This window comes from Sus scrofa, chromosome 12, assembly GCF_054392235.1.
Source record: "Sus scrofa isolate SSC_HxYL_T2T_F1_AM1 chromosome 12, Sscrofa_HxYL_maternal_Yorkshire_Landrace_v2.0, whole genome shotgun sequence".
Taxonomy (NCBI): domain Eukaryota; kingdom Metazoa; phylum Chordata; class Mammalia; order Artiodactyla; family Suidae; genus Sus; species Sus scrofa.
In genome coordinates, this window is record NC_139394.1 from 48,012,388 (window position 1) to 48,035,556 (window position 23,169).

At 36.5% G+C, this 23,169-nt stretch overlaps 1 protein-coding gene across 26 annotated transcripts in view; it reads right to left on the reverse strand.

Moving 5' to 3' along the window:
• Nucleotides 1-23,169, reverse strand: part of NF1 (neurofibromin 1) — a 267,698-nt gene that overhangs the window by 173,689 nt on the left and 70,840 nt on the right. For all 26 annotated transcript variants that reach the window (XR_014821450.1, XR_014821449.1, XM_084985250.1 and 23 more), the window contains 5 exons: nucleotides 16,446-16,552; nucleotides 13,610-13,677; nucleotides 13,297-13,372; nucleotides 12,419-12,576; nucleotides 38-211 (listed from right to left, as the gene is read on the reverse strand). Coding sequence is in view for 24 of the 26 variants with exons in the window: in XM_084985250.1 (XP_084841376.1) it covers nucleotides 38-211; nucleotides 12,419-12,576; nucleotides 13,297-13,372; nucleotides 13,610-13,677; nucleotides 16,446-16,552 (583 nt within the window). In the remaining 2 variants the exon portion in view is untranslated. The remainder of the gene's footprint in view (nucleotides 1-37; nucleotides 212-12,418; nucleotides 12,577-13,296; nucleotides 13,373-13,609; nucleotides 13,678-16,445; nucleotides 16,553-23,169) is intronic.

Below are 23,169 nucleotides of genomic sequence, written 5' to 3' on the forward strand. Positions count from 1 at the left end.
TAGAAAAGAAAAAAAAAGCATGTTATTAGCATGTTACCTTAAGATCAACCACCATGGACTGAACTAGTAGGAAAATGACGGAGTTATCTTCCCAGTTGATATAAGTACTTGCTTTACACAGTTTGACACAGGCGATTGCAGCACTTTCAGTCAGCTGCCTGCTTCCTCCATGGCCAGCAAGCGCTTTTCGTAGACTGTCCAGAAACAACTTCTACAAAATTCAAATACCGCCATAAGAAAATATATGAAGTTCCCGAGATTTCAGACTTACCTAATAAAGCAGGAAATTATCAGCCTCTAAAACTTATACTCTAGAAACACAAAATTGATTTTTTGTGGTTTTAAATTTCATAATTTAAATAGCTGTCATCATTAAAATCTTTCTCAAAACCAAAAAAAATAGAATCTGTTCTTTTCTTTGTTGAAATATTGAAGGAACATTAGAAACAGTCCTTCTCAAACAATGTAGCTAACTTCTCAAGCCTGAATTCAGCTGATCACATTCTCTTTTTTATATTATCTTTGATTTCCAAATATTATACTCCCTTTGTTATGGTCTATCTCAAATTGTTCCATCTTTAGCTAAAACTCTGGGCTATATTCAAACTTCAGCCTTCTAACTAAGGATATATCTAAGGCTGTTCTACTGCTCTAAACTCCACTCCTACAAAAAGTTATGCCTTCTTGCCATCTCAAGCCCCTTCTGCAGCTTACTAAATATCTCCCCTTGGCTTTACTCCTGACTGAAAACAATACATCTCCATTTACATGCATTCTCAAATACAACACCCCAAAAGCTAAACTCACCCAACAATGGCAGAATACACGTTCTTTACAAGTATACATGGAACAAGCTCCAGGACAGACATATATTAGACCATGAAACAAGTCTTAATAAATTTAAATAGACTGAAATAATAAAAGTGATCTTCCTGACCACAGTGAAATGAAACCAGAAATTAGCAGCAGAAGGAAAACTGGAAAATTCACAAATGTATAAAAATTAAACAATACCAAAGGTCAAAGAAAAAATCACAAAGACAATTAGTAAATATCTTCAGACAAAGTGAAAATACAGCACACCAAAACTTGCAGGATGCAGAGAAAATCATGCTAAATGGAAAATATTTAGTTGGAAATGCTTACATTAAAAGTAAAGAAAGCTCTCAGAGTTCCCGTTGTGGCTCAGCAGGTTGAGGACCCAATGTTGTCTCTGTGAGGAGATAGGTTCAATCCCTGACCTTGCTCAGTGGGTTAAGGATCTGGTGTTCCCATAAGCTTCGGCAAAGGTTGCAAATGCACCTTCTATCAGGTGTTGCCATGGCTATGGTGTAGGCCTGCAGCTGCGGATTCTATTGAACCCCTAGCCCAGGAACTTGCATATGCCCAAAGTGCACTGTTAAAAAAAAAAAAAAAAAGAAAAGAAAAGAATGGAAGTAAGAGAGAGAGGGAGGGATTGAGGGAGGGAAGGAGGAAGGAAGAAAAAAAGCAAGCTCTCAAATCCATAATCTAACTGCATGTCTTAAAAAACTAGAAAAAAGGAGTAAACTAAACCCCAAGCTAGCAGAAGGAAGAAAATAATAAAGATAAATAAAATAGAGAATTTAAAAACAGGGGGAAAAAAAAATCAACAAAATCAAAAGTCGGTTCTTTGAAAAGGGCAAAAAATTTGACAAACCTCTAGTTAGACTGCGTAAGAAAAAAAGACTCAAATTACTAAATATCATAATTAAAAGTGAGGACATTACTGTTTTTACAGAAATAAAGATTATTAAACTGTGAAAAATTATACACTGACAAACTGGATAATCTAGACAAACGGGCAAGTTCTGAGAAACATACAATCTACCAATTAAGAAACAGAAAATCTGAACAGACCTATAAATAGTAAGGAGATAAAATCAGTAATCAAAAATATCCCAACAAAGAAAAAACACAGGATCTGGACGTTCCCATCCTGGCTCAGCAGTAACAAACCCAACAAGTATCCATGAGGATGTGGGTTCAATCCCTGGCCTTGCTCAATGGATTACAGATCCAGGATTGCTGTGAGCTGTGGTGTAGGTCACAGAAGCAGCTCAGATCTCACATTGCTGTTGCTGTGGTGTAGGCTGGCAGCTATAGCTCTGATTCAATCTCTAGCCTGGGAACTTTCATATGCCGCAGGGGCAGCCCTAAAAAGACAAAAAAATAAAATAAAATAATAAAATAAAAATCTTTTTAAAAAAGAAAAAACCCAGGATCATATGGCTTCACTGGTGAATACTCTACCAAATATTTAAAGAATTAGGAGTTTCCATCGTGGCTCAGCAGAAACGAATCTGACCAGCGTCCATGAGAACGAAGGTTAGACCCCTGGCCTTGTTCAGTGGGTTAAGGACCTGGCATTGCCATAGCTGTGGTGTAGGTCACAGATGCGGCTCACGTCTGGCATGGCTGTGGCTACAGCTCCAATTTGACCCCTAGCCTGGTAACTTCCATATGCTGTGGGTGCAGCCCTAAAAAAAAAAAAATAATAATAATTAATACCAACCCTTCTCAAACATGTCCAAAAAATTAAAGGAAACACTTCCTTAACTCATCCCATGAGGCCAGCATCACTCTAATTCAAAGACCAAACAAAAACACTACAAGAAAACAAAACTATAGACAAAATTCCCTTAAGAATATCAATGAAACAATCCTCAACTTGGATTAGCAAACAAAACCCAGCAGTGTATTTATTACAAGGATTATACACTATGACCAAGTGGGATTTATTCCTAGAACACAAGAATGATTCAACAACAAAAATCAATCAACATAAATGCATCACATTAATAAAACAAAAGGAAAAAAATCATCACAGTTGATGCAGAAAAAGCATTTGGCAATATCTGACATCCTCCTGTGACAGAAACACTGAATAAGCTAGAATTAGAAGAGAATTTCCTCAACATGATAAAAGCTATGTATGAACAGCTCACAGCTAAGATCATACTTAACAAATAGTGAAAGCTACTGCCCTAATATTAGGAACAAGAAAAGGATGCCTGCCTGCTTTTGTCACTTCTTCTTTTCTTTCTTTCTTTTTTTTTTTTTTTTCCTTGCTTTTTAGGGCCGCACTGCAGGTAAATGGAAGTTCCCAGGCTAGGGGTTGAATCAGAGATGCAGCTGCCAGCCTACACCATAACCACAGCAATGCCAGATCCGAGACTTATCTGTGACCTACACCACAGCTCACAACAACGCCAGATCCTTAACCCACTGAGTGAGGCCAGGGATCAAACCCACATCCTTATGGATACCTGTTGGATTTGTACCCCACAGAGCCAAAACAGGAACTCCACTTTTCCACTAAGACGTTTTCTAGTCAACATCTTAGTGGAAGTTCTAGCCAGAAAAACTAGAAAGAGAAGTGGAAATAAGAAAAAGAAAGAAAAGTCATTCAGATCGCTAAGGAAGAAGTTATTTCTGTTCCCAGATGACATGATCTACATGAAGGAAACCTTGAAAATAACACACATAACATCCAAAAACCTGTTAGAACTCATAAATTCAGCAAAATCGTAGGCTACAAAATCAACACATAAAAATCAACTGAATTTCTATTTACTAAGAATTACTCTAAAAAAAGGAATTAAGAAAACAATTCCACTTATGAAAGCATCAAATAGAATAAACTACTTAGGAATTAACTTAATCAAGGAGGTGAAAGACTTGTACAATGAAAGCTATAAAACAATGCTGAAAGAAAGAAAAAAAAAAGATATAAATGGAAACATCTCCATGTTCATGGATTGAAAACTTAACCCTTAAAATGACAATACTACCAAAAGCCATCTACAGAGTCCATGCACACTTATCAAACCCTAACAGTGTTTTTTACAGAAACAGAAAAAGTCATCCAAAAATTCATATGGTATTTCAAAGGAAGCCAAACAGCCAATCTTGAAAAAGAATGAAATTGGAAGACTCACACTTCCTGATTTCAAAACTTACTACAAAGCTACAGTAATTAAAATACTGTTGTACTGGTATAAAGACAGATACATAGACCGCTGGAATAAAACAGAAAACCCAAAAAGAAATCCTTGCACATATGATCAAATGATTTTTGACAAGGATGCTAAAACCATTCAATGGAGAAAGAGCAGTTTTTTTCCAATAAGCAGCGCTGGGAAAATTGGGTATGCACATGCAAAAGAATGAGATCAGATCCTTCCCTTACTCTCTATATAAAAATGAACTAAAAATGGATCAAAGACATAAACAGTTAAAACTATAAAATCCTAGAAGAGAACATAGGTGAAAATCTTCACAACACCGAATTTGGAAATGATTTCTTTGTTTTGTTTTGTTTGTCTTTTTGCCTTTTCTGGGGCTGCGCCCACGGCATATGGAGGTTCCCAGGCTAATTGAAGCTGTAGCTACCTGCCTACACTACAGCCACAGCAACGCTGGATCCAAGCCTCATCTGTGACCTACACCACAGCTCATGGCAACGCTGGATCCTTAACCCATTGAGCGAGGCCAGGGATCGAACCCTCAACCTCATGGTTCCTAGTCGGATTCGTTAACCATTGAGCCACGACGGGAACTCCTGGCAATGATTTCTTGAGATCGCCGAATCCTAACCATTAGACTACCAGGGAAGATTGATTTCTTGGTATGATACCAGAAAATGCACAAGCAAAAACAGAAAAATAGATAAAATGGATGTCATCAAAATTTAAAGACATCTGTGTATTCAAAGAACATTATCAAGAAAGTGAAATGACAATCCACAGGATAAAAGAAAATATTTGCAAATTATATATCTGATAAGGGATTAATATCCATATGTAACGAACTCCTACAACTCCACAACAAAAACACTGAAATATATTCAATACCACTAATCTATACACTTAGAAATGATTAAAAGGGTGAATTTTATGCTACTTTATCACAATATAAGTAAATAAAATTTTAAAACATAAACTCATATTTTCTCTGAAATAGCTCCCACTCTGAACTTTCTTTTCATCAGCTAAAAATACTACTTTGCATATCTTACCTCTAACCCTAATCTTTTCTTTTCCTAATTGCTAAAGAATAAAGTTTAAACACAAACTGGCTCACAGCACCTTCTAGATTGCTCAGTTTCTCCATTTTCACTTATAACTGCCACATGGACTTTCCACTCTCTAGCTAACTTTTCTGAACATACCTTCAACATTTTCTTTCTTTCTTTTTTCATTTTTTTAATTTTATGGCCCCACATGCTGCATGTGGAAGTTCCCAGGCCAGGGACTGAATACGAGCCAGAGCAGCAACCCACATCACGGCTGCAACAACGCAGGGTCCTTCAACCCACTACAGCAGGCAGGGGATTGAAACCATAGTTCCACAGCGACCCGAGCTGCTGTAGTCAGATTCTTACACAGTGGGACCTCCCATACCTTCAACATTTTTACATCCATTTTCTTTTCTTTTTGTTTTTTTTTTTTTTTTCTTTTTAGGGCCACACCTGCGGCATATAGAAGTTCCCAGGCTAGGGGTCAAATCGGGGCTACAGCTGCAGGCCTACACCACAACCACAGCAACCCAAGCTGTGTCTGCAGCCTACACCACAGCTCATGGCAACACCTGAATCCCGACACACTGAGCAAGGGCAGGGATCGAACCCACATGGGTACTAGTCAGATTCACTTCCACTGCACCACAATGGGAACTCCACTTTACATCCATTTTCTTGATTACCCTGGCTTCAATAACATTTGCTCTTTTATCTAAATTCTATTCTTATTTCAAATTCAGCTAAGGTTCCATACTTCTTCCATAAAGCTTTCCCCACTATCCAAACTTCATCTGAATTTTTACAGCTCATATAACCTGTAATGTTACTGTAGTAAACAGATACTCTTGATATCTAACTTTTATCCATAAAGAAATAACTGGGAGTTCTAGGCAGACAGCAGTCTAAGCCATCCTTAACTCCCTACATCTCTCCTAGCTGCTTTATTCCTTGGTTTCTATGTTCACCTCTTGTTTTTGGACATAAAGTCGTATTTCTCAGCTTCCCTTGTAGTTAAATACGGCTATGTGAGAGTTCCTGTCATGGTGCAGGGGAAACATAACATTGCAGGTTTCTCAGTGGGTTAAGGGTCCAGCGTTGCCGTGACCTGTGGTGTAGGTTGCAGACATGGCTTGGATCCTGCATTCCTGTGGCTGTGGCGTAGGCCAGCAGCTAAAGCTCCGATTTGACCCCTAGCTTAGGAACCTCCATATGCCTGCCACGGGTGCGGCCCTAAAAAGCAAAAAAAAAAAAAATTTTTTCTTAAAACAGGCAGTCTTGGAATTCCCATTCTGGCCCAGTGGATTATGAACCTGACTAGTAACCATGAGGATGTGGGTTCGATCCTTGGCCTCGCTCAATGTGTTAAAGGATCTGGTGTTGCTGTGAGTGACAGCAAGTTTGCAGACATGGCTCCGATCCAGCCACAGCTACAGCTTGGACTCAGCCCCTAGTAGAGGAAATTATATATGCTGGAGGTGCAGCCCTAAAATAAATAAATAGATAAATAAGGCAGTCTTAGCAGAAACTGACAGAACAATGTAAATTAACTATAGTTTTAAAAAGTTTTTTAAATGGCCATCTTTGCTGGCCAAGGCCCTAAGAAAGAAAAGAACTGTCCTGGAGAGCTATTCAGTTCAGCTGCTCAGTACTAGTTCATTAAGTATAATAAAATTCTATTGTGTTGAGTTGTTATACTACCTAACCTAATACAATAAAATAATAATGATATAAATAAAAACAAAATTTAGAAACTGAAAAAAGAACTACTTTTCATATATAGTCTATAGTACTAGGGTGGTATACATGAAAGCCTCATCTAATCTGTTTAGAGTTTTATTTGTTTGATGTTTGTTTCCTTGCTTGCTTTATAATAAAGAGCTAACTAAGCATGATTACAAAGCCTGGGAGGAGTTCTGCCACACTGCCAAAGTACACTGGCTACCTAAGGGAATCTAACCAGCTAAACCAAGCTTTTCCCATAGCATACCCACAAAGGGACTATCTCAAGCCACCTACAGGGTGGTTCTAAGAGTGGTTTTAAAGATTTTACATTAAATTCTGTGCCCTATGAAATGATACACATTATACTGATGACTGCGGAACACATTTTCTGTAATTGAAGTATAGCTGATTTACAATGTTGTGTTAATTTCTGCTGTAAAGTGACTTAGTTATACATATATGTATTTTTTCATATTCTTTTCCATGATGATCTATTACAGGATACTGAATATAGTTCCCTGTGCTATACAGTAGGACCTTGTTGTTTACCCATCCTACATGTAATAGTTTGTCTCTACTAAACCCAAATTACCAGTCCTTCCCTCCTCTACCTCCTGTCACCCTGGGCAATTACAAGTCTGTTCTCTATGAGTATATTTTTTATAGATATACTGATTTGTGTTGTATTTAAGATTCATGAAATATGTTTTTATACAAATACGTACCACCATTTTCTGACCACAAAAAATTAATTTTTTTAATCACCAAAAAAACTAACAATCTGAAAGCTTGAGATTGACATATGAACACTATTACATGGAATGGATGGTCAATGGGGACCTGCTGTACAGCACAAGGAAATCTACTCGATATCCTGTGACAACCTATATGGGAATGGACATATATGTGTAGCTTAATCACTCTGCTGTACAGCAGAAATTAACACAACACGGTAAATAAATCAACTATACTTCAATACATTTAAAAAAAAAAAAAAACTAACAATTTGGAAACTATAAAGCATTCCTCCCCGTTAAATAAAGTATCTTCAAGTAAGAGAAATAAGAGATTTGAAATTAATAAAATTGAGAACACTTCATCTGAAAGCCATAACTACTCTTAAAAAGTAAAATTCAAAGCCTTACAGATACATCTATAATTAAAATAACAAACAAACTATAAATAGGAGTTCCCATTGTGGCTCAGCGGTAATACACCTGACTAGTATCCATGGAAAATACAGAGTCAAAAACCCAGGTTTTAAAGACCACTAGAACAGATAAATCCTAGTAAACATGAGTGAAGAAAAATAAGAAATATTAGAAATGAGGAGTTATAAACAAGCATATTGAAGAAAATAATTAGAAAAGAACATATATTACAAATAAATATGTTCTGTCTATATATACTATAAATAAAATTATAGCTATTTTACATACATAACTCCTTGCTGACAAAATTGAAAAATATATGTCCTAGCAAAAAATAAACTGTCAAAAGTAACCTTAGACAAAAATTCCTCAAAAAATTAAAAACAGAATTTACATAAATCCAGCCATAACACTTCAGGTTTTATATACAAAATAATTGAAAGTAAGGTCTGCAAGAAATATTTGCATACCCATGTTCATAGCAGCATCTTTCACAATAGCTCAAAGGTGGAAGCAAGAGTTCTGCTGTGGCACAACAAAGCAGTGGCGTCTCTACAGTGCTAGGACACAGATTCAATCCTCAGCCTGGCACAGTGGGTTAAAGATCCAGTGTTGCCGTAGCTGCAATGTAGGTTCCAACTGTGGCTCAGATCTGACACCTGGCCCGGGAACTCCACATGCCATGGGGTGGCCAAAAAAAGAAGGGGCAGGGGGGAAGGTGGAAACAACCCAAATGTCCAGTGGCAGATGAAACTGGATAAATGAAATGTGATAAATACATTCAATGGAATATTACTCAGCCTTAAAGAAAGGAAATTCTGACACATGCTACAAGGTGGATGAACCTTGAGGACATTATGCTAAGTAAAATAAGTCAGCAACAAAAAAACCAAACACTATATAATTCCATTTATAAGCAGTATCTAAAGTGCTCAAAGTCATAAAAACAGGGAGTAGAAGGGTGTTTGCTAGGCACTGAAGGAAGGGGATAATGGGGAGTTATTTAACAAACAAATGAACATTGATTCTCAAACGTTAGTGTGCACAACAGTCACTTGGAGGACTTGCTAAAAACAGGTCACTAACTATGACCCACACTCAAAGCTTCTGATTCAGCAGACCTAGAGTGGGGATCTAATAATTGGCATTTCTAACAAGTTTCCAGGTGATGCTGCTGCTGCTGGTCTTAAGACTACTCTGAGAAGCACTGAACTGGATCTTGATCTTGATCTCTGTCTCATAAAAATTTTAAGAAGTAGCTTAGAAGAATGTACACCAGCTCCTGACAGTGGCTGTTCCCAGAAAGGAAGGAAAGAAAATGGAATTAGTGGAATCAAAGGGGGCTTGAGCTTTATCTGGAATTACAGGAGAATTTATGCAAATATTATTTGTTCAATTTTTAAAGCCACATATACATAGAAAAAAGATGAGCAATTTATCACAATATTAATAGGAGTATGGGTAATTGTTATATTCACAGTATACTTCAAATACTCCTGCTAAAAAAGATACTATATTCAAACAATGATCTGGGAAAATATTTACAACCAACTGAAAATAAAGGATTACTGTTCCTACTAGACAAAAAGTCCGTTAATAAGAGAATGACAAACATTAAAGAAAAATAGGTAAAGGAAATCAAAAGACACTTTATACAAAAGAAAACATGCAGATAGTCAAGAAACATATGAAATGATCCTGAGCCACACTAATCATAAGGACTAAAGTGAGATACTGTTTTCTTCCTTTGTATTGGAAAAATTTAAAAAACTGAAAAACATGTAGTCCTGGTGAGAATGCAGGAAAATAGGCATTCTAATTCAGAGCTGATAAAAATGTGACATGCTAGAAATACTGGAGAATATAAATCTAGGAATACCTATTAAAATTTTTAAATGCAAATGTCCTCCACAGAAAATTCCCAATTTTGGAATTCTAGCTTATAGAATTTAAAGCATCAATTAACAAGAGTATATTAATGAAGATATTTACTTAAGGATTAAATGTAAAGGCAAAAAACAGAAAAAAGAAAAAAGCTAACTATTCATCCACTCAGTGAAATGGTTGAACATATGAGGCTCTTAGTGTAACAGAATATTACCAAATACCTAAATAAATGTGTTAGCTATCAACTATTTTGAGGGCTAGACAAGAAATACTCTTAAATAAATAAAGGAGGGTGCAGAGTAATATGCATAAAATGATTTCATTTTAGAGTATAACAACCACCACCCCATTTATGTATATTTTCATTTAAATGTTTGTATGAGAAAACAACTATGAATGGTTAACACTGGTTAGTACTTAAGGAACATTACCAGAAAAGAGTGAGAAGAAGTTCCTATCCTGGCTTGGCAGAAACAAATCTGACTAGCATCCGTGAGGATGCAGGCTCGTTTCCTGGCCTCACTCGGTGGGTTAAGGATCCAGTGTTGCTCTGATTCCACCCCTAGCCTGGGAACCTCCATATGCTGTGGTGTAGCCATAAAAAGACAAAGAAAAAAAAAAGTGAGAATCCTTAAAAAATAATACATTTTTAAAATTCAGTAAAGATTCAAAGATCTAAATTTTTTTAACCTATAAAAGTGCTAGAGAAAAATATAAAAGGCTATTTCAAAATTCTTCAAAAGTGCCAGACACAAAGGTCACATATTGTAAGATTTCATTTGAAATGTCCAAAATGAGCAAATACCTAAGACGAAAAGTAGATTAGTCGTTGCCAGGGGCTAGATGAGAGGGGAATAAGGAGTGACTGCTAATAGGTATGAGGTTTCTTTCAGGGATGATGAAATTATTCTGGACTTACATAGCGATAATCATTGCACAACTTTGTGGGTATACTAAAAACCAATAAATTGTAAACTTTAAAAGGGTGAATTTTACAGTATGTGAATATCTCAATAAAATGAATAAATAAAATCTTGGGGAAAAGACGTATGACCCTAAAACCTAGTGGACAAAAAGAACAAGACTGAACTGACTGCATCCAGATTTTAAATACCTAAATAGCAAAAACAAACTCATAAAGTTTAAAAACAGAAACCAAGTAAAAAAATGTTTACACACACCCTACAAATCAATAAAAGACAAAGAATTCAATGGAAAAATGAGCAATTCCCAGAAGATATACAAATGACCAATGAACATTTAGAATGAGTGAAGTAAGTCAGAAACATAAAGACAAATACCATATATCACTTAAATGCAGAATCTAAAATAGGGCACAAATGAACCTATCCACAAAACAGACAGACATAGAGAACAGACTTGTGGGAAAGGGGGGAGGGATGGGATGGACTGGGAGTTTGGGATTAGTAAATGCAAACTATTACATTTAGAATGGATAAGCAAAGAGGTTCTACTTTACAGCACAGGGAACTATATCCAGCCTCTTGGGATAGACCATGATGGAAGATAAGAAAGGGAATGTATACATGTTTGACTGGGTTACTTTGTTGTATAGCAGAAATTGGCACAGCATTATAAACAACTATAATAAAAAAAATTTTTTTTAATATTTAATTTAGAGTAGTTTTTTTAATCTATGTGTATTTTCCCAAAAAAACAGAAACAAACAAAAATACTATTCCGAAGAACTCCAAAACAATCAAACATGAAAAGTGGTGTCTTCATAATGGAAAAGTTGGGATATAAACCTAAGCAGAGCACCACAGAATTAAAAACTCACAAGGACTGTCTAGTTCGTTTATCAATCAATGCATAAATTCCCTATATAAAATTTCTACAAATTATCAAATCATTCAGCTGAATCTGAACGTCTCCATCCACAGGCAAGTGATGCAGGAGCCCACTTCATGGGCTTTAGTCAGCTATGAGTATTTGTCTCAAAGTGGCAAAAATATATACATTTTTAAATGTTTTTATTATAAAAATACATTATCAAAGCAAATTGCATACAGAAATTCAAATAAAACAGTAAAATTAAATATCCAGCTCTTATTTTTTTTTTTTTAATTATAAGAGCCTCTTAGAATTATTGGTCATTACAGTGCCAATTTCACTAGCGATGACATGTGTGGTACCCTGCCCACCTAGTAAAATGCTGTGAAAACGGTTCTAAAATGCCTAAAATGAGTTACCTATTTCCTTAACACCAAGTGGACACAAATATAAGTACATGCAAAGTCACCACAAAAAGTGATGAATTTTAGTAAGCCAACCCTTGTAGGATTATTACAGAAAACAATGTTTAATGTTGCCAACTAGTCCTCTCTGGTGAAAGAATACAACTAAGTGACTGTTTTAAATATTTAATCAATGAGTGCTATCACTGCTAACATATTTTTTCTCCAACTAAATGTATGCCCAAGTATGTCTCTGCTAAGGGCAGCAAACAAACAAAAAAAAATCTACAATGATGCAACTAGAGATATTCTCCTGAACTATCAGGTGTACAGAATGCTAAGCTTAAAAGTTACATATACTTTGAGTAAAACAAATTGCTTCAAATCGGACATAATGGAAATAACTTTGCCCCCCTCACCTTATTCATGTTGTTTTCATCAACCACATCCTTAGATATATCCTGGATTATTTCTGGACACAAGATGAGGAGAATGATCTGTAGTGGCCAAACTGCTGCTTTACGTTTGGTGCTTTCAGCAAAACCATCCACCAAGTCAAAGAGTTTTTCTGCACACTCTATATGAAAAATATAAATATTAAATGATATTATTAGATGAGAAGAAAATCTCTGACATTAAATTAAAGGCTGGCACTACTCAAAAACCCAAAGGCCACACTTTTAAAAGATAAGCTTGGAAATTCACTTAATTCAATAAATTCATTCAGGTAAGCAGATAAACAATGTTATATTGTCTTTGTGTTAGAAGAGCTATCTTGGGCCATCCTAGAAAAGTCCACATTTTAGATTACCTACACTTGTGTTTAGTCTCAATGTGCAGGGCCTTATGCCAAGTGTGACGTATCCAAGAAACAAAGACAGAACAGCTTCTCAAAGGGAATTAGCAAAGCTCTCCAGAAGCCTATATTCTCTGCCTTCCAGCTGCATCTTGAGAATTCCAGGTGAGGCTATTCCTACTTTATACACATCACACTAAATACAAAATAAAGCTTCAGAGCACATGAAAGCGCTTCTCTACAATGAAGACCCATCAACATCCAACCCAGAACTCTAATTAAAGATCAGAGCGTCATTTCAAACCTCCTTATCTATTTGCTCAAGGCAAAGTAAAAAGGTTGAATGTTATCTAGAAATAAAAGGGAAAAATAATATTTCCCATCTGGCCTAGGTTAAAAAGATTAAAAGCACATTAATAACAAAAATAACTTGGAAAATGGTAGGTTTTTACCTAAGTAAGATTTAAAAGACATCAATCAATCAATCAATCTTATCCTTACCAGCCATATCAGTCTGTGGAACCTGGTATAGCTTTGTAAATTCATCTGGATAATTTTCTACCCAGTTCCAAAATGCCTACAAATAAAACATATGTTTTTATGTAATATTTTCTTAGTATAATAAAATATCACATGGCTCCAATTATATCACAAACTTCTGATTTCCTTTCTAAGAATACGCAATATATTCTTCCTAAAAATTAATGTGAAATTATCACTCAAGTCATAATTTTTTTATTCAAAATACTGAAGACAGCAATATTTGTAACCAAAAATTAAACAAAACTTTCATGCCAAAAAAGTTATAACTTACTTTTTCCAGGCTATTTATAACTGCTAACTGTGCAACCTTCTTTAAGGCTTTAAATTTAAATGCTGTTTCTGAAAAAAAAAATTCTAAAATTAACTCTAGATTAATTAGTTAACACAAATACAATTCAGACCTACTAATAAAAAATAACTTTCCTTTACATACAAACTTTTATTCCAGTATTATTTATAAGCAATGTAAAGGTAAAGACATTTAATATAAACCCAAAATGCACTGGTTAAGTCCAGTAAAAACAACACTCAGCAAAAAGCTTTCAACTTCAAAGGCTGTTCTGAGTTTTTTCCTTTATTTTGTTTCTAATAATAACTATATTTTTTAAATGTACAAAATACATGGTCCTTACAGAAAATTCAAAAAACATACAACAATCTAAGGGAAATTTAAAGCATTATTTATGATTCTACCATTCAGAGACTACCACATTTAACAGTTTGGTGAATTTCCTTCCTTTCCCTTTCCTATGCATATGCATAAAAATATATTTGCCATAACTGAGATTAAACAGGCTATATCAAACCTATTCTTTTCATTTCACATCATATCCCCATTTTTTTCATATCACTAAAAATTCCTCATACATGTATTTGATAGCTCTATACACAATAACTATTTCTTGAACAATTATAACCTGCCATGTATTTTCAATACATTTAATTCTTTCAAAATCTTTTTTTTTTTTTTTTTTTTGTCTTTTTGCTATTTCTTGGGCCGCTCCTGCGGCATATGGAGGTTCCCAGGCTAGGGGTCTAATCGGAGCTGTAGCCACCGGTCTATACCAGAGCCACAGCAACGTGGGATCCGAGTCGCGTCTGCAACCTACACCACAGCTCACGGCAATGCCGGATCGTTAACCCACTGAGCAAGGGCAGGGACCAAACCCTCAACCTCATGGTTCCTAGTCGGATTCGTTAACCACTGCGCCACGACGGGAACTCCTAATTCTTTCAAAATCTTAATGCCTTCAGATATAACAGGTAAGCCAACTAACTGTTTTTGAGGTTATAGACCTAATAAATGACTAAACTGGGCTGCAAAACCATTGTCTTCTGAGTATGCTTTGATGTCATTCAGAATATTTAAGTCACTGTATTAAGTAACTGGTTATTTAAACAATTTTCAATTGTTATACTTTTAAGATATTTCCAATATTTCACTTTTATACTCCAATTTTTCCAAATTGCTGATTATTTCTTTAAAGTACATAAATATCTAGAAACAAAACCGTCCAGTCAGAGAGATGACTGTTTTTCATGGCTCTTGATAAATATTGTCAAGCTGATTTTTAGAAGGGCTGGGCAACAGATGAAAGTGCCCTTATCACATCCTTGCCATCATTAAATGTGTTCATTTCTTTTATTCTGCTGTTTTGTTTTGGGTTTGTTTTGTTTTGTTTTTGCTTTTTAGGACCACACCCACAGCATATGGAGGTTCCCAGGCTAGAAGTCTAATTGGAGCTACAGCTGCTGGCCCACACCACAGCCACAGCAACAGCAACTCAGGATCCAAGCCACATGTGCAACCTATACCACAGCTCACAGCAACACCAGATCCTTAACCCACTGAGGGAAGCCAGGGACTGAACCTGCGTCCTCACGGATGCTAGTCAGATTCATTCCCAGTGAAGCCACGATGGGAACTCCTATTCTGGTAATTTGATTGCTCAAAATAGTAGACTGCTTTTTAAAAATAAGAATCAACATTTCTCCATATAAATATATATTGTAATTTCCTTTTCTATAAATTGTCCACATCTATAAAAATAATTACTTCTGGAAAAGATGATCCTCCTATAAACTAGTTTACTGCTAACAGTCTTTTGGCAGAGAACTCCCCCATGGACTTATAAGGAAGGGATGCAAGTACTTATTACATTTATATAAATATTTTGCTAAGATAAAGATGACTTCTTGGAGTTCCCATCGTGGCGCAGCGGTTAACGAATCCAACTAGGAACCATGAGGTTGAGGGTTCGATCCCTGCCCTTGCTCAGTGGGTTAATGATCCGGCATTGCCATGAGCTGTGGTGTAGGTTGCAGACGCAGCTCAGATCCTGTGTTGCTGTGGCTCTGGTTGGCGTAGGCCGGCGGTTACAGCTCTGATTAGACCCCTAGCCTGGGAACCTCCATATGCCATGGGAGTGGCCCAAAAAAATAGCAAAAAGACCAAAAAAAAAAAAAAAAGATGACTTCTTAAATTATAAATTATCTAAATAATCTTGAAAAATGTCAATTTTTTTTCTAGACTTGCAAATGTATCCCTCCAACCATCTTTGCTCTTACTCTTTGATTTCCAAATAAAGCATTACACTTCACAGTGCTCTAGAGTCTTTCTGCCTTCCTATATTCACCAACTTTACCTCTATAACATCTTAAATGTGTCATACACAGTAGTCTACAGTCAATGTATATATATTTTATTGCTCTGAGCTGCATCTGCAACCTACGCCACAGCCCACAGCAACGCCAGATCCTTAACCCACTGAGCGAGGGGATCGAACCTGTCACCTCTTGGTTCCTAGTAGGATTCGTTTCTGCTGCGCCACAATGGAAACTCCCACATTCTCTTTATTAAAAGCAAAAACTGTAGTTGAGCCTTTCCACTGCCAAGATTTAAGATGTTCATTTTTTTCTAGTGTATTGTTTACAAAAGTTCAAGAATTGTTCAAACAAAACATTACTGTCCATTTCACAAGGACACTGGCATTATAAAATCCACTTTGATGTCTTAGCTCCACACAGTTAGTATAATTAGTATATCTGAAATACTGTCTTTTTACCTGCATTAATTAATTTCAGATATATCATACATTTAAACTTACCCTTTAGGAGTCGTTTTAATTTTGCGCAATCCACATTGATATACTGTAACAATTCTATGTCATGAACATCAACATTGTCTTCTGAACAAACAGTCAATTCCTGTAACCTGAAGAGTAAAAGCCAAAAATAATTTATCAACTGAAGTCTTAGAAGAGTCCAAAACTGTGAATTCAACCGTCTTCTAACTCTGAGTTTATAAGAGAAAAATACGCCTATAAAATGGTATACATTTTTCTGATGAAAATCTACAGGACCATAAGTAATTCAGGGGATATGATGAAAGAAACCATGATAATACAATAAACTTCACAATGTCTATCAAACCATCATGCTGTACACCTTAAATATATACAATTTTTATTTAAAAAAAAAGAACCACAGAATGCTGATAACTGCTGAAGCACAGTAAGAGGTGCATGGGTATTTCAAATACTTTCTGCTCTGCGCATTTTTAATTTTTTTCTGTAATATAAAATTCAAATTTCAAATTATAAATTAAATAAAGATAAATTTTATTAACTTCTATTTATATCAACTAGACTCAGATGGAGTTCCCGTCGTGGTTCAGTGGTTAACGAATCTGACTAGCAACCATGAGGACGCAGGTTCAATCCCTGGCCTTGCTCAGTGGTTAAGGATCTGACTTTGCCACGAGCTGTGGTGTAGGTTGCAGGCACAACTTGGATCCCACGTTGCTGCAGCTGTGGCGTAGGTCAGCAGCTACAGCTCTGATTTGACCCCTAGGCTAGGAATCCCCATATGCCTCGAGTGTGGCCCTAAAAAAAGCAAAAAAAAAAAAAAAACAAAAAACAAAAAACTAGACTCAGAGACATGAATGGCATTTTATCCACATTCACAGGATACATTTACTCTGTATTGAAAAAAGTAAGTAAGTCTTTCTTCATTGCACAGTCCATATGCATTTATTTGATTATTTGATTAACATCCCTCTCTCAAAGAACTTAAGCTTGTAATGATAAGAATCTTTCTAAACCTAAAACTTCCCTCTTATTAAATATGAAGTTATCAAAAATGTAGAAAAATTTAACACTTAACAAAATATAGATGTTTTTAAACTGATAAAGAAATTCACTTTCGGAGTTCCTGTTGTGGCTCAGTGGTTAACGAATCCGACTAGGAACCATGAGGTTGCAGGTTTGATCCCTGGCCTCTCTCAGCGGGTTAAGCATCTGGCGTTGCCATGAACTGTGGTATAGGTAGCACACATGGCTTGGATCTGGCGTTGCTGTGGCTCTGGCGAAGGCCGGCAACTACAGCTCCAATTAGACCCCTAGCCTGGGAGCCTCCATATGCCATGGGTTCAGCCCTAGAAAATACAAAAAAAAAAAGAAAAAGAAAAAGAAAATTCACTTTCATCTAAAAATTTTTTTTTAAAAGGTTAAAATTTTCTTCCTTTTTTAGTAACCACCACAGAGGCAAGCTTTTTAAAAGTCAGTACTCAGAGGTCCCATTATGACTCAGTGGCTGACAAACCCGACTGGTATCCATGAGGTTCAATCCCTGGCCTCGCTCAATGGGTTAAGGACTCAGCATTGCCATGAGCTTGGTGTAGGTCACAGACATGGCTCGGATCCCACGTTGCTATGGCTGTGGCATAGGCTGGCAGCTGTAGCTCCAACTGGACCCTTAGCTTGGGAACCTCTGTATGACGCGGGTGCGGCCCTGAAAAAGACAAAAGACCAAAAAAAAATGTTGGTACTGCTCATCTATTGAAGTGTGCTTCCTAATGAGGCATGCTTATTTTAATTATTAGATATCAAAAAATGTAAGCAATATAATGGAATTATTAATTGTCATACAGAGAGAGATGGTGAAAAAGCATAAATACTACACGATTTTTTCATATTAGTTCAAATTGTAACCATTTAGTATAATTTAAAATTGACATTAATCATCATACTAAACCTTTAGTTGCTAAAAATGAAATCAATGCTATTTCTTCTCAAATTCCTCTTTCCCTCACTTTAGCCTACAGATGTATAGCTAACATTAAAATTATTCTATGCTAAGCATATATGCTAATGTTCTCCTTATCATCAGGGTGAGAAAAGCTTAGCAGTTCACACTGGGAATGAGCAGGTCCTCAAAACTGACTTACATGCTACCAATTCTACAGCTGCTACAAAGGGCCTAAAGATATGGGCTATGACTCCTTAGGAAACATAACTTTGTAAATCAGCAACACCAACTTTTGAAAAGGTAATGCATGGATGTTTGTGAAAACATTAGAAGAGTTTAATTCCTTTTACACTCCAGTTATTACCATAGGAAGGGGTACTTTTTGAAGCTTAAATATCATTTATAAAGCAGAGAAATCAAAGGGTAGCTTAGGCAAAAGAAATGAAGTGGAAAACTTATCACTAAAACATCTAGGAAGAACAGGTAAACTGAGTAACATCAAAAAGGTATTTAAAATGTATTGAAATAAAGTGAAAGAAACACTGTCTACCCACCCAAGTCCAGAAATGAAAAAGAAACCGAAAACCAGAGATGGTTTTGAAGGCATCATCTGGCCAACAAAGGACGGGTGAATGAGAGTTCATTGGGGGTTCTTCTTCCCCTAGGGATTTAGGGCTAAACATCCACATGAAACTGGGTACAATGCTTTGTACCCTAATAATGCAGGAAGTAGGATCAGGCCCCTGCATAAAACATGGCTAGAGAGACCTATCAACTTCCTAAAAGAGAGAGAGACACAGAGAGAGAGAGAGAGAAAGAAAAGAAAGTGGTGGGAAAAAACTTCCAGCATAAGAAGATTGTCTGATCTGCCTAAATTTTGGGTAGGAGGAAAAGTCACCCAAGACTATCACTTCATAAGGCAGGTCCACGTTTACACGACCCATACAATCGAGGACTGAGAAATTAACAAAAATATAGGTACAGAACTGGGCACTTGGCAAAAGCAAATGCAAAAGCATCACTAGGATACTCCCACAGCCTCAGGCTGGCTGTAAGGTATTCCCAAAGAAAATGTAGATTGCACTAAAGATAAATTTGCAAAGCTGACAAAACAGGGAGCAACAATTCACAATGAATGAGAGTTGGCGCATACATATGAGATCATTTAATAATCTTAAAGAAAATATATAGTATGTTCTGAATAATTAGACATTTAAAAAGAAATTTTAAACTATGAAAAAGAGTAAGAAACCATAAAAAAAAACCAGTGGATATGTAAAAGAATCAAAGGGAACATTTAAAGTCACTGAGTCTTCTGCTTTTGGTGATATGTCACTTAAGATATTCTTCAGGACTCTCCCACTACGAAATAATTAGTTCACTGTACAGTACTTCTGTGGAGAAAGCAGGGAATCAGTTATATAAAAGAGTACTATGAGCCACAGAACATGGTATACTATACTTCAGCAGAATAATAAAATTATCTTAAAATCTGTAACTCATATTAAAGGAAAGGACAGAAATATCAAAAGCCAATGTTAATCCGAAAAGAGAAACATCTGTAGACAGGTAGAATGGTCAAGCACAACAAATGTTCATAATACTCATTCATCTATTACACACGAGGCATAAAATTAATCTTTAGAAAGAACTGCCATTCTAGTCTCTTGCATATTTTAAGTCACCTAATACTATGACCGCAGTGTCATAAAATAACCCCACCTAAATTAAACCATCATAATGGACTTTCAGGTGAGTGGCCCTCTAATAAGATCAGCTTCTATTTCTGGCACAAGCTAAATGAAACAGCACATGTAGTTGTCTGAAACATGAATTTTACAGATCCCCTTTCTGAGCAGTCTGCTCCCTGAAAGCTAAAGAAACTAGCTTATTTCTGGAGACACTTAACTTCTATTCTGGAAACAGTGAACTAGATTCAGGAAATACACAAAAGTTGTATATTTTTACATGTGCTAATGCTGCAAGATAAAATCTTTTGTGACTAGAAAATTTTTAGAGTTTTCAGAGGTACACATTTGCTGTTTCATTTAAGCAATTCATACCTGGATAAACTAAAAATCATTTTATTCTTCTGATCATTTTCTACTTTCAATGTAAGATTATTTCAGAAGACTGGTCTAGTCGTCACCTAAACAAAGAAGGGGCTATATGTTCTTATTTTTTATAGTTGTAATACCTCCTATTACTGAGTGTTCGTTACCTTACTGCTTCAACCAGAAATGAATAAGTAATGGTAAAACTCAAAAGATCTCATGAAGACACTGTTTCATTGTATAAACATTACTCAGGGGAGTTCCTATCATGACTCAGTGGTTACCAAACACAACTAGCATCCATGAGGACTCAGGTTCGATCCCAGGCCTCTTTCAGTGGGTTAAGGATCCAGTTGCCATGAGCTGTACTGTAGGTCAAAGACGTGGCTCAGATCCCTTGTTGTTGTTGCCTCTGGTATAGACCGGTGGCTACAGTTCTGATTGGACCCCTAGCCTGGGAACCTCCATATACCACGAGTATGAACAAAAAAAAAAAAAAAAAAAAAAAAAAAAAAAAGTACCCAAAATTATCAATCATATTATACCATGAAATAAAATTTTAATTTTCTTTGCACCGGGAATCCTGATGAAAGGTTGAAGAATATTGTTGCCTACCATCATGATTACAGAAATGCCATATTTTTATTAAAAAATAGGACTTTGAACTTAGCCAATTCCACAAAAAAAAACCTTAGTACAAATTCTCAAATTACAATGTATGTTCTCATTCACACCTGCTGGAAAACAATGTAAGAATGAACTAAGCTGACTAACGGAAGACCGCTGTTCACACAACACAGACAAAGCAAAGATGCAGCTACCAATAAGCAAAGACAGTTATTTTTCTCTGTCTATATTAGTCTTTGATCCACTGACACACTAGGTAATTTATGTTATAATTCCTACTTGGTCGTAATTAAGGGCCCATTTACTCTACCTCCTTTAGAAAGGTAAATCATTTCCATGAAATTAAGTTCCAGTGTTACCTGCTACTGTCAGTTACAACTCCATACCAATTTCTCCATCTGCAGCATATCACAGCAGATGATCATATCACAGCAGATGATCATATGATGATTTCTAATCATCAAATAAAAACTTAAATCATACTTATCATACAATTTTAAAGCATAGTAGTGTATATTATAAAAACGATTTCATCAAAATATGGCCAAAAGGAGTTCCTGTGGTGGCACAGTGATTAACGAATCTGACTAGGAACCATGAGGTTGAGGGTTCGATCCCTGGCCTCGCTCAGTGGGTTAAAGATCCGGCGTTGCTGTGAGCTGTGGTGTAGGTTGCAGATGCGGCTTGGATCCCACGTTGCTATGGCTCTGGCGTAGGCCGGTGACTACAGCTCCGATTGGACCCCTAGCCTGGGAACCTCCATATGCCATGGGAGCAGCCCTAGTAAAGGCAAAAAGACCAAAAAAAAAAAAAAAGACCAAAATACAAGTACAGGGAAGCAGCCTGTTACCATGAAACTAACAGACTCTGAAGCCAGTCGGACTTGAAAATGTGGGTCCTCCATTATTTGCTACATCACCTTGATAATTTCTGTAGTATGAGTTTGTTTACCTGTAAAATGGGGAAAGTATCATCTATGTTTCAGGAGTACTGTGAGGATAAAACAGCACAGCATATACTGTAAATGCTCAACAAATGGGAGCTTTTGGAGTTCATACACTTCAAAATACAGTTCACTTTCTAAAAAATTCTACTTTGCAATTACTCAATTCCTTATGCTTCCATATTGCTAGTTGGGTTTTTGTTTGTTTGTTTGTTTGTTTGTTTGTTTTTTGGACAACTAAGGATATTATGATAAGGATCAGAGCTTTAAGATCATTAGAATTCTGACTACTCATCAATTATTCTGATTGGCTGATTTCATTAAAAGGAATGATATATTAAAAAGCCAAACCAAAAGGGAACCCTCCCCTTCACTGTTGGTGGGAATATAAACTGGTACAACCCAACCACTATGGAAAATAGTGTGAAGGTTCCTCAAAAACTATCAAGTGACCCAGGCGCTCCCTTTGTAGCTTTGTAGCACAGCGGGTTATGAACCCAACTAGTATCCATGAGGATGCAGGTTTGATCCCTGGTCTTGCTCAGTGGGTTAAGGATCCGGCATTGCCATGAGCTGTGGTACAGGTCACAGATGCAGCTCTGATACAACCCCTAGCCTGGGAACTTCCATATGCTTCCTAAAAAGCCAAAAAAAAAGAACTATCACATGGTCTAGCAATCCCACTCCCGGGCATGTATCTGGACAAAACTTTCATTCAAAAAGATATATGCACCCCCATGTTCACTGCAGCACTATTTGCAATAGCTAAGATCACGGAAGCAACCTAAATGTCCAGCAACAGAGTGGATTAAGAAAATGTGGTACAGGACTCTTGTCACGGCTCAGTGGAAATGAATCTGACTAGTATCCATGAGGATCCAAGTTTGATCCCTGGCCCCACTCAGTGGGTTAAAGGACCTAGAGTTGCTGTGAGCTATTGTGTAGGCGCAGATGCAGCTCGGATCTGGCATTGCTGTAGCTGTGGCATAGGCTGGTGGCTACAGCTCCAATTTAACCTCTAGCCTGGGAACCTCCATATGCTGTGGGTGCAGCCCTAAAAAGACAAAAAAAAAAAGGCAAAGAAGAAAATGATGTGGTACATATCTACAATGGAATACTACTAAGCTATAAAAAAGAAAAAATAATGCCATTTGCAGCAACATGGATACAATTAGAGAT